The following is a 13,377-nucleotide window of genomic DNA, read 5'->3' on the forward strand; positions in this document are numbered from 1 at the left end:
TAACAGACAAATTTTTTTCTTTGTAATTTCTTGATAACTAACGAGTGTTTTCGACATCCGGAAATCTTCGCGATACGTACAGTACAGTACTGTATATTACTGTACTCGATAAATTAGTGAAAATTGTACATTGTTCCATACTATACTGTCATGAAACTTTTTGAGCTCATTTCCTGTAATATTAAGTTTAGCAGTAGAACTTCTGTATTAAGGCCTACTGTATATCCACATCGTCGGAGAAAACACTCTGCTACTCGGACAACCTTCATTCTGTATTAGTCCGCATTAGCGGGAGTTTACAGTAATTTAGAGTTACTTGTTAAATTTATTTTTAATTATTTATTTCTATAAAGTAGTTAATATTTGGCAACTTTAAAATAATTTTTTACAGGACGATTAATTCGGCGTCTAGTGCGCTTTATTTGGGAGGTATACCAACTTTAGATACCATTTCTGCCAATCAGCGTCATTTTTTATCTTCAAACGACTATGTAGGATGTTTAAGAGAATTTACTGTAAGTGGTAAAACAATGGATTTGGCTGTACCTTTATCGTCCCAATATGTAAAATCTAATTGCGGCCGGATCGACAGCTGTGATGATTCTTCTACGTGTGGAGCAGGTATTATTTGTCAGAATAAATGGTTCACCAAATCGTGTCATTGTCTTGAAAATGCAATTGCTCCTAACTGTGACGAAGGTTTATGGAATTTTAATTTTTTTTTTTTTTTTTTAAAAACATTTATAACAAACTAACGTTTTTCAATTCTGTTAGCTTTTCAACCGATAACTTTAGAAGATCCGGGATCTTATTTAGAACTAATTCCTCAAGAGAAATTTCGAAGATTTCAACTTGACGATGATCATAAGCATTACTTCAGTTTTCATTTTAGAACAAGGTCGATACATGGATATCTTTTTAACGCACAGACTAAAGACGGATACAGTTCTTTATTGGTAAGAACGATTGAAAGTGTTAGAAAGTAGGCCTATAGATTTAATATAAAATAAACTACCGATATTATTCGCTTATAAAATAAATATAAAGTATAGTAATTTATTTAGCCATAAAATTATAGAAATAATAAAGATATATTCAATTGAATTATTGATATACTATATATCGTACTTAATGGAATTAAGTAGTTAAATGTAGATGTAATTAAACATGTTCAGGCATAACTTGCAAGATAATAAGTTTAAAGATCCATGCCATATATTCATCACCTACATAATCAATCATTAAGTTAACATTCTTCTCAGTTATTTTAAACTTGTCGTGTAAGATAAGTATAAAAGCTTTCCGGAAAAATTTCTAGAAATTTGAAAAGCTTTTTTTCAGTATGTCAATTCTTTCTCTCTCAATGTATCTATGGAACAGTTTTGATAATTAAACTGATTTTCCATTGTCATACTAATTGTATTTAAATGGCAGAAACCAGGCAGTATTTCAAACGCAAAGCGTAATCTGTTATCGATGAACTCAAATATTAAAATATTAATTTAAAATTCTATTTGTTTACACTGATAAATACTTCTTGTTAGAGAAACCTAGCAACGAGTCGCGTAACTTTCCCAGCGAAAACACTAAAACATAGCACAAAATTAAAATTGTTTATGGCGCCATCTATTATGAGATTTTGTTAAAAATAACTTATATTATTATTATTATAAAGTGGCAAAAAACTTTAGTTTGAGAGTACAGATGAGTTTTATTTTTTATAAAAATAAAAATTGTAAATGCTAATAACGAGAGAAATTTCATTAAGTCCGATCCCACTCGAGATATGACACACGACCCCCCTCTATCTTTCTTCTCCCTTGTCCTTTAACCACCAAAATTTAACAGTCCTTCATATACAAGTTATCGTTCCAAATTTCCCCATCCTGAGATATTAAACGAAATAGACGCCAAAACACACACGCGCGGAATTTTTTCTTTCTCTTTTTTTACTTTTTTGGGTTCAGGAAGCCTCAAAATGTCGAGATTTTAAAAACCCGGAGGATCAAATTTGACACGATTCCAATACTTTCCCTCGTCGGGAAAGTAAAAGGAAAGTTAAGCAAAATTTAATTTGGTACATTCAAAGCCGATCGCTGAAATATTAAGTGTGAAGAGGTAAATTCTGTCACGTAAAACTACACGAAACGGAGAAATATTACTATTCAATGCACCCAGTTATATATTACGTCTGTCAGAATAACATCTGTCATTGCCCATTTTATAAGTTTTAGTTAAACACGTTATTTGAAATTTAATGTTGACAAAACTTTAAAAATTTCATTTCTTCTTGCTTTATCGTCACTGTACAGTTCAATAATATATAGGCCTATATCTGCAGGCATGGGCGTCCGCAGAGGGGAGCAAACGGGGTACTTGACCTCCCCTGGGATCGAGTAAAATATTCCACAAATTGTAATCATAAAAGTGATTGAGATACGTAACCTTTCACCCTCGACCATCGGACGCTTTGATGAAATACTGTATTCCATAATCTACTTGTGAAAAAAACCCAAAAAATTAAATAAAAAGTTATTGATGTAATTATTTGTCTTCAAGCTTTGCTCCCCACTGGAAAATTTTCTGTGGACGCCCATGTCTGCAGGCTCGTCGATAATGTAGCAAATTACTTTAATAAATCTTCCTAATTTACTATTACTATTCATATTGCTGTTCTATACATTTCATATTCTATTCGTATACATTTAACATTTTATTATTTAAATTTTTATATTAGTTTGACGGGAAATCGGACATTTATAACGAGTAATAAGACATTGAGAATTAGTTATTATATAAGAGTTTGTACTTAATCTCTCAACCATATGCAAGCTATTTTGTTACAGTTGTAAATAGACAGGTTTTTCTCTTAAAAGAAAAAAATTTATTCACTTAAATTTCAAAGTTATTATGAAAGTAATTAAACATTAAATGTTTATGGTTAAATATTATTAGATATAGTTAGTTAAGTAATGATTAATTTAATAGTAAAATATAATTACAGTGTATTTCCCTTATAAATTAATCATATATTTAAATTGTTCTTATAATTATATTTTATTTCCAATTTACAGCACCAATGACAATTTTTAAAAATAAAATTAGCTTTATCATTCACTTTAATAAAAACTGAATACGTTACCTAAATAGACTCTATATAAAAATTACAAATAATTTCTTCTTATTTCCAGATCAAAAATATCTTCTCTAATCTACCAAAGTAGTAAGAAAATATAATTTCTATGGAATTTATTCCTTCATTTTTCATACTAAATATCTTATTTATTCTAATAAACCGCGCACTGTTTACTTGTAAATAATCAATTTAAGTGACGAAATATTCGATGCAACGAGCGTCAACTGATATTTACGAGAATAAAATATTCTAATTACGGACACAATGAGACTAACAAGTAAGATAACTTACGCACGTAAGTTATCTTACTTGGATCGTAGTATCCATTTTCTTTGTTTCATTCACATTGTAAACTGTACGGTAAATTGTTCCTCCTCAAACGTATTTTGTAAATACCATTTTACAAAAATTAGGATTAGAAACGAGTACAATATAGAACAGGTATACCTTATTTTTATATCCAATAAAATAATCAATCCGCTGAAGTATTGTGGCACACTAGACTATTAGGGCATCTCTGTTGAAAACAACTGGATTAATATAATGAAAATATTTCATAGTTTACAGACTGTAATTATACATACTTTTTCTATAAACAATATTACTACTGTTAGACCATTATTTTTATTACAAAATTATTATTTTTTAATTAATATAATCTTAACTATCTGTAATTAAATATAACTGTCTATCTATAATTATATACAAGTTTTTATTATTTAAATTACTTAAACATATATTTGCATTTAATATTATATATTTATCATTTTTATTAGATTGAAAAAGGAAAACTGCTATACATGTCAAATTATGTGAGTAATGTAAAACAAGTTATTAGTAGTATAAATTTAGTTGATGGCCAGTGGCATTCAATAAGTATCCAATATGTCGGAAACGAACATCTTTCGTCTATCAACATGAGTGTTGATGGTTTATGGAAAACAGTAGAATCTAGTCACAATTTTCTTACCATGAAATTAAATAAACTGACTATTGGTAATGAAGAATCATCTTTCATAGGTAATTTATTTATTTATATTGTATATATGTAATTTATATACTGTATATATTGTATAATTTTAATTCTATTTCAATTAATTAAAAAAGATATGAATACAATTAACTTCTCAATTATAGGTATTTAATTTTCTTGTTTAATATTAACTTTGCTTAAATAATTTTTATAAAAATAAAATTTAAAATAATAATTTAAGTAAATTAAATGTTATTTTTAATTAATTATTTATTTAAATGAATAAAACAAGTAATGTTCAATAGTATTTGTTACACTTCAATAACTATTAAAACTATGCAAAATTTCCAGCGGTCATTGCAAAATGTTTAATTTTGCTGATAAATAGACTTTTAGGAAGAAATTGGATCTATTTCATATAAGCCTAGATGGGAAAGCTTATTATTTTAAGAATTGTAAGCTTACATTGTATCAAAACAAATTTTATGACAGAAAATATGACCTTTTNGAAAGGTTTAGAAACAAAATAAAGAACTTCAAGGGTTTTCAGGAAAAGGAAAATAACAGACGTGGAAGACTCTTCACTCAGGAGCAAAGACAACAGCAGAGCGAGAGAATGAAGAGGTATTGGAAAGAAAGGAAGAAGAACAAAGGGAAGGGAAGAGGGAAAAGCAAGTCATAATTAGTTGTTTGTACGTGGTCCAAAGATGGCCGGAATCGACACAAGAAGAAGAAGAAGAACTTTAACCAAAAACTTTAACCAAAAAAATTTTGCTGTTGTGGGAGTCAATTCTTCCCACAACAGCAAAATTTAAAATTTGAAAATGAAAATATAATACTGATCATTTTTTATACCCGATTTCAGGGGTTCCACCTTCGTCCTTTTTACTTTCTTAACTTTATTACGTATATAAAAGAAAAAGTACAGTGTTACCTCAGGATACGAAATTAATTCGTTCCGAAACTGAGATCGTGTCATGAAAATGTCGTAAGGTGAATCATTTTTTCCCATACGATTACATGTAAAACCAAATAATTCGTTCCAACACGAAAAAAACACTCAAACTAAAGCTAAGTTGTACATTAAAAAAATAACTATAGTAAGGAAAACATTGAAAAATGCGTTTTGTAGTTGTAAATGTATAAATAACCATAATATAATAATAATTGATTTAAAAAAATGTAGTTTTATTTGCACTTTACCTTTGAGGATAGACGATGGTGAAGGTGTAAACTGGTGGCAGAGGAGAGGGAGAAGGGAAATGATACTAAAACTTAACTTACATAACATAATGTAACAATAACTTAAAAATAACTTAACACTAATTTGTTAATCTTTTATGTTTCATATATTTTTTTTTTTAATTTTTTATTCACTGCTTTTCTGCTTTCTTTCCTTCACTTCCACCAGCACTTTCACTGGATCGAGGTCGCTTGGTAAAATATCTATCCAAAGAGGTTTGGCTTTGCCTACTTTTTAAAATGTTTCTAAAATGACTTAGGAAAATGTCATTACTCTGAGCAGCAATACGGCCAGTGTGAACCTTTTTGGGATGTTTCTTTTCAATAAAATCAGTCACTTTCTGATAATACCTCAAAATTTCCTTTATCGAGCGAGATCCATCCACGACGAAGCAAACAAGTGAATAAAAAATGATGCTGCGAACTAATGTAACGTCGTATGGTGAGCAAAAATATAACGTTCGTATAGTAAAGCAAAAATATGTTCGAATTTCATGTCGTGTCCTGAAAATTTCGTATGCTGGAGCGTTCGTATCCTGAGATACCATTGTATTGGAATCGTGTCAAATTCGACCTTCCGAGTTTTTTGCAAATCTACACGTTTGGCGACTTCCTGAACCCAAAAAATGTCAAATAAAGAGGGGAAAATTTGTGTGTGTGAGTGCGTGTGTTGATATCTAATTTGTTTAATTTCTTTATTCTCTGTTCTGAGACATTGAACAATATCTCAGAATGGGTATAAAGCTTAAGAAACGAAATTTGATACGGTAGATCGTGTATAAAGGGGCATTAATGCTATTAAATTTTGGTTCTTAACTGAAGGTCGACAGAGTGGAGACACAGAAGAAGTCATGTGTCTCCACTCTGCGAACGAAAAGCAAGAAACAATGAAAATGAAGAAATAAATCTTATCAAGGACAAATATCCTGTTTTCCCTATATGTAGGAAAGTAAATGCTCTTCCTCTTGAGCCTTTAAGAGTCTTTCTAGAAACTACATCATTCATATAACATGATACTTTCGAAGTGGTCGGCTTCATGGAAAGCATTATAGTTTCGGAAGCAATGAATCGTTGATAACAAACTCGTGTAACAGTTATTTTTACCAATAGTGTCTTTGTTTTTTTTTATTTATTTTGTAGATATACATATGTATATCCACAAACTAAAAATAATAAATTATAATGTATTTAAGTCTAACTCGTATATTGTTTGTATTGTATTGTGATATTTACGATCTTATTAAAATAATAGTACTTTCCGTAACTCAAATTTTTCTCTGTGCTTCCACTTCAAAATATCGAGGGTCTACTGTATTTGAGCTTTAAATTTCGAATCGTTTAATATCATTTCTGTTTTAGTAATTATATATTAATTTTTTTAATTTTATAATTTTTTATTTTAATTGACTATCAGAAATAACACATAATTGGAAATATAAATTATAATTCTTTCAAAACTGTAAATAAGCTATAAATAATTTTTATTTTTAATTCTTCATATTAATAATTAATTGTTAATATTTTAAATGCACAACGGTTAAAGTATAAAATTTAACTACGAAATCAACTTTATGATTATTTATCATATTGCATTAAAATACAGTGTGACCAATAAGTCGCTTGCTAAATGGGGGTAATCACTGTTCTTATTGTTTCAGGTGTATAACGACCGGAAGTAGTCATACTGGCCCCTTAACAACGAGTGGAACTTATTTTATTGAGTGGGACAATCACAGAACAACACGGAAAACTGCACAGAAATTCCATTGTAGCCACCTAGATCTTCCCGATCTTTCACAGCTGTTGGCGATATTCTAGTGAAATTTAAGAAAACGTTGCGTGTCCTAGATGAAAACAAGCTTCATTCGTTATTTAGGGGTCAACATGATTATTTCCGATCGCTGTTGCACCTGGAACAATAAGAACAGTGATTTAGCAAGCGATTTTTTGGCCAAACTGTATTTATTATAGTAAATGAATAAAAAAAGAAAGATTAATTGTGCCTTTATATATTTAATAAATAAATTAAAATGTTTCTTTCAAGAAATCCTAATTTTTAAAAAATTAAATTTATTTTTCAGGTTGTGTCAAAATGATCATTCTTAACAATGAAGTACAAACAGATGTATTGGATTCGAATTTTAATTACTTTGAAGTTAAAATTCGAGGATCTGCCAGAAAAGGGTTCTGTAGTTCTCTTATTTATGATCGTCCTCTTTTGGCTACCGATCCTCTTAATATTGGAATAATTCTAGTGATAATTTTCTTCGCTATACTTATTGTCTCCATTTTAATTAGCTTTCTCATGTATCAGTATCATAGCAGAAAACAGGCAAAAGAAAAAACCTCAAATCAAACCAAACAACAAATAAACCCATCAAGAACAGAACCACCTTCTCAAACAGAATCATCAAATAATCAAGATTCTTTAAATAGAAACGTTAGAATTACACAGGATTTGGTTCCAAAAACGGAATGTTCCCAGCGTCCGGATATCATTAGCAGAGATGTTCTTGAAAAAGTGTCAGAAGAGAATATGAAATCAGAACCATATAACTCAGAGCATAATTCTGAGAAATCTGCAACTTCTCTAGGATATCATTACAAAGGAAATAGAGAAGGTGCTCCGAGATTCACTAGCAGCCTTCAAATAACACAAAAAACTAGACGTGTTGTGCCTGGAGAATTGTCATCGAACAATCAAGATTTTCAAGCATCCAGAGTGGTCTCGTGTTGTGGAAGTTCTGATGCTTTGAAGGTAGCATCGGATGCGAGAGAAACTCAACAGTGTACTAAAAACATTGATTTAGTGAATACTTTAGATACAATTTCATCATCTAGCGATGATAACCCGTTGGTGGACAAATTTGGATGTTATCTAACTTCTTCTTATCAACAAGATTCTACAACAGACGAAAGTGGTAATGACTCGTTCACGTGCTCGGAGTTTGAATTTGACAAAAATGACGTAGCTCCGAATGATAATGAAGAAGTTAAGAACGATGTTAATAAATCGTTTAGTAAAGAACAATTTACTAAAATCACAAACAGTTCTGATATGAGATGGGAGAATTTGCTTAATTGGAGTCCTAATTACCAAAATTTAATAGGCGTATGTAAAGATATTGGTCAACTCCATCATTCCGGAATATCCGAAGACACCACTGCTGCTGATTATGTATAAAGTTTCATTGAAATATTTCTAAATCAGAGGTGTCGAATATGATTCGCGATTTATTAAATTTTTCTTTAAATGTTTCCTTGTCTAACTTTCCGTACAAAAATATGAAGCCAATGATCATTTCTTTATTGATTTATTAAATATCAATTTTCAATTAGGAATAATGCAGATCATAAAATAATTAAAAATATCAAGGAAAAATTAAATTAAAAATAATTTCATTGATATGCATGAAAAGTTTATATTTTTCAACAATCCGGAATAATTTATTACATTAAATAAAATCAATGTTAAACACTACTTCTATCTATAACATTCTAAAATGTCGTCCCTCTCTGTATATATTCTCATGCCAGTTCGAAAATTCATCTTAAATTACCTTCTAATTACGTTTAATAATTTTTGTTACAGTGATAAAAAATATGATTCGTATAAATCATTGATACAAAAATATTCAAGATCTGATTTCCGTAAAAGACCTACCTCAAGTGTTTTTTTCAATAATGCTGTAATTGTGCCATGTGATCATTTTGCTGATGTAATAAAATCTGACTATACAGTTTGTGAATAAAGATTTGTTTGGTTAATTTTGATGATTCTTTTCTGGTTAACTTTAAAAATGTTAGTGTCTTAATGATATAAAGTATATTAATCATTTATTACGGCACTTCATATATTTTGTCTTATTTATGTCCCATCTCTACGATTACTTCAGGCGCCGTACGATGTACGATAATTTCATAAATACGCTTTACTCCCAAAATAACCGTTAATTATTGAACAAATCCAATTAGCAATCAAATCGCCTTCTCATTAATATTTTGTGTCTTTTTTTCTCTAGTAGAGGGCGACTAAATTTTTATTTAGTTTTTACTTTCCCTGCTGTTATATATATAACAGGGGAAGTATAGTGATCGGTCAAAAAATTACCCCCACCCCAAGATAGTTACATTTTTGGATTCAGGACATCTTGAAATGTCAAGAAATAAAAAAAATTCGGTTTTTTTTTGTGTGTGTATGGATGTTAATGTGTGTGGGAGGTGCACTTTTTTGTTCACCCTATTTGAAGCTTAATAACTCTTTTACTTTTTGTCGAAAATTTCTGAAATTTTACAGGAAAGTTTGTGAATTAGGGGGATCGATGCTATTAAATTTTGGTCGTTAAAGTTCGAAGGATTGGGGAGATAAAAAGGGTCGTGTGTATCTCTAGTAGAGTCGGATTTAATGACGATTTTACTCGTTACGAGCACTTAAAATTTTTTATAAAGCTCATCCATACCCTCAAAATTCAACTTTTTGCTATTTTATAATAGTTAAAAACATAAAAAGCTTTTAAAATAAAATATCGCAACAGATGGCGCCACTAAGTTTTAAAAGTCGCCGGGGAAAGTTAAGTAACTCGTCAATCTAACTTGTAAAAGAAATTCAGCAACTGCTACCAGGATCGACCTTTTTCGTCTGGGTGGTCCTTTTCCTAATCCCAAGGATGCCCCAAATTTCATCATTAACAAACAACAGAAAATTCATGCTATCTAGCCTATTCTGCAAATAAAAAATGTTTTTAAACTATATTTTTTTCATCGTCCCATGCAGTTTCGTCGTATGTTGACCAAAACCACATTCCTTGTTTTCAAGGCCAAGTTAGCCCCAAATGCAACCATTGTCACCAGTGGCGTAGTGTGGGTGTCAGCCGCCCGGAGCGGAGGAAAATTTTGCCCACCCTTATTTAGGTATTTCAATTTAAAAGACTAAAATTTAGTTTAGTCACAGAACAAGCAATGAAAAATTCCATGCTAGTGCAGTGACCTGTTTAAAATAGCTCTATCGGATAGTGGTGGTGTATATGAATGCGAATGAATAGTACAAAAAAAAAAAAAGGTCAACAGGTTGAGCAGGATATCCTCGGATGAAATTACTAGTTCACCCGGAAGGCGAGTCGATTCCCGGACTGTCCAGATAATAGCACTATCGTAGGCGCGACGCAAATATAAATTAGAATGGTTCAAATTTTTACAAGATATTATTATTTATTGTGAAATTTTGCCGCCCCCACTACTCTACGCCACTGATTGCCACCTTGTGGGAGCGCTGATCCGACGTTGGATAATAGAGTTTGAAGCTTCTTGCATAATGTATGATGTCCTTTTATCATAATTTATACCCCCGTTTTTATAGTCTGCTTGGCAACTACTGTATATTCTCGATTATAAGGTGCACCTTTTTCAACTATTTGAGACTGTTTACTAAACTTTTAGACCACTGATGAAATGCTCAAATTGATATGCAGAAAACATTTGTACAAATAAACGTTCCATTATGCTTCTACTTGTAAAAATTATAGGTTACTACATTAATATTTTATTACAGAATAGTTTCCATGGAGTGAGCTGTCTAGAACCGAGGCTTTTTTGACATTGGACAAAGTTTCTTTAAACTAGGGAATCGCAACCACTCGAGGGCTGGGCTAAAAATTTTAGACGATGCAAAAAAGTTTTGGAAAAACTAAGGTTTGCGCATAAAAATAAGTGCATAAAGAAAGGGATATATTACATATTTGTTAATGTTTGATAGATTGAAATACGATAATTTCAAGGAGGCAGATACGATAATTTTCTCCCGTAAGATTGGCAACCTGTATTTATGACTATGCCGACCGTAATTGATCCCCTGTAAGCTTCTCACTCGAAGTGGGATTTGAGGCTGCTAAATTTTTAACGTGTTCTCGATAAACAACAATTTTTAAGCGTCCCCGCAAATAAAACTGCTCTTCGTTCTTAAAGCACCATAATTTGCCATAGTAGCGAGTTTTGGTACAAATTTTTTCACGGAAATGTCTTTTGCATGTCCCGAAATGTCACCAAAACAGATTTGCAAGAAATTTATGCAATCACCTGATAAAATATTTTTCTAGACAGCGTTAAATCGGAGTAATTTAATTACAATCGTCCAGAATTTTTGTTTTAAAATTTAATTATAATTAAATAAAGTCAATTTCCGTTTTCCTAACCTTATGAATCAGGCATTATTTTATATAGATCTAATTTTTTGAGCTCTTGCACTTACAATAATTAACGTAGAAAGACACTTAGTTGTCAGTCTGTTTCACACTACTACTGTACACAACACATCCTTTATGCCAGCTTTCATTATTATTTAAAACAATTGTGTTCTTTTTCTTCTTATACAGTAGAGGAGAGTAGGGCAAGAATACGCACTTAGTTTTTTATACAAATTCTCTGTTAGAAGAGTAAAATTGCCATGCTTCCCCTAATGATTCAGACACTTAATTAATTTGTCTGAATTAATCAGGACGGGCTGGCCACGTGGAATTTTCCTGGTTTCTTCCACCTAAATAGAGACCAGTTTCCTTTAAAAAGACCTTCCGGAAGGCATCCCCCCTAGGCAGATCGTCCAAGTGTTGCGTTGCCATAACTAAACAAACTGAATTAATCATATATATTTTGTATTAAATTTTTATCATTTAATTAAACTAAAACTTTATTTATTACTACAAAAATATTGTAGTAGTATTTTGTTTATTTCTTTCTGCCCTGTGGACCCGAGAAGGCATTTTTTTTATCATACCTATCGTGTGTTCGATCAGGTCCACAATGGAGTTTAATGAACCCAAACATTTCCGAGATAGAGAAACCCCGAAAAATTCCTAGAGATTTTAAATCCATCCGCTTTCGGGATATGAGACTGAGTTCAGACAAGCAACACCAGGATTTTTTCATGGGTCCCATCCCTCATCGAACCTATTGTGAGTTTAACCGAATCCATGGTGAGCATGAAAAAAGTGCCCACAGAGTGGGCAGATTAAAAAAAAAACACATCTCAATGACCCAATAAAAGCTTAAATGTGTCCGATAATTATCACACACATTAAACTTTTATTAAGAGATGGCGCCTAACGCCTCCCTCTAGTACGAAATTGTTTCATATTTTAGTATTATAGCAGTTATCTAGCCCGATGATATACGGCATTGGTTGGTTTGTAGTTAAATAATTATAATTATTTAAAAAAGCTTTAAAACATCACATTTGTGAAAATAATTTTTATATAAATTGTTTTCAAGATTCCGATAGTGACAATTAACTAGAAACTAATCATAATTATCTTGTAATTAATTATTTCTTATATACAAGTTAATTATATCGGATGATGCTAGGCCCTGCCCATGGCTCCCCGTATAGGCCTGGTGAACCACGAGTCTAAATAACTCTTAATGCCTACAAGGCGGAGAGTAAAAATACTGTAGTTCGCCATTCTTGTGTACGAATCCAATCGACTATTGATAAATGACTACTCAATAAAATTTTTAACTTGTTAAAAATTTGAGGTTTTTTGTTTACAGCAACGAAACTTGTGTTCGATCTGCCGAGAGAATGCTTCCCGGCAGGACTTTCTATGGGAAAATGGCCTCTATTTAGGTGTTACTAACACGAAGAAAACTCAGAAAACACGTGCCCAGACGGTTGATGTATGAACCCACATCCAGTGTTCAGTGGTTTCATCCACTCGGCCACTGGAGGCGTTAAAAATTTGAATTTTTAGATATTTCCGTTATTTTTTGATTTCAACATAATTTATAAATTAGTCAAATCTTTTATTTACTTCATTTTTTTAGTATTTGTGACCAACCTGTATACAAAACAAACCCAAAGTACGTGAAAAGAGATGCTAAAACTTAGACGAGTGGCAAAAAGTTCCTTACTTTTCATGCTCGAATTTTCGTACATTTTGTTTGGTCTGTCAAATCATTAATCCAAGTTAAAATTCAATAAATGTGAAAATGTTTAATTAAAAATGTTATCAATTTTATTTACAAATTTTTGCTCAAA

General features: G+C 31.1%; 1 protein-coding gene across 1 annotated transcript in view; it reads left to right on the forward strand.

Moving 5' to 3' along the window:
- LOC111627930 (cadherin-related tumor suppressor-like) overlaps positions 1-9,079 on the forward strand; it is a 66,109-nt gene extending 57,030 nt beyond the window's left edge. The window contains exons 14-17 of the mRNA XM_023371617.1: positions 392-699; positions 775-956; positions 3,913-4,156; positions 7,433-9,079. Coding sequence (XP_023227385.1) covers positions 392-699; positions 775-956; positions 3,913-4,156; positions 7,433-8,535 — 1,837 coding nt within the window. The 3' untranslated portion in view covers positions 8,536-9,079. The remainder of the gene's footprint in view (positions 1-391; positions 700-774; positions 957-3,912; positions 4,157-7,432) is intronic.
- The last annotated feature ends 4,298 nt before the right edge of the window (positions 9,080-13,377 follow it).

Source organism: Centruroides sculpturatus, unplaced genomic scaffold (genome assembly GCF_000671375.1).
Source record: "Centruroides sculpturatus isolate CEXI.00-Female unplaced genomic scaffold, Cexi_2.0 scaffold230, whole genome shotgun sequence".
Lineage (NCBI taxonomy): Eukaryota > Metazoa > Arthropoda > Arachnida > Scorpiones > Buthidae > Centruroides > Centruroides sculpturatus.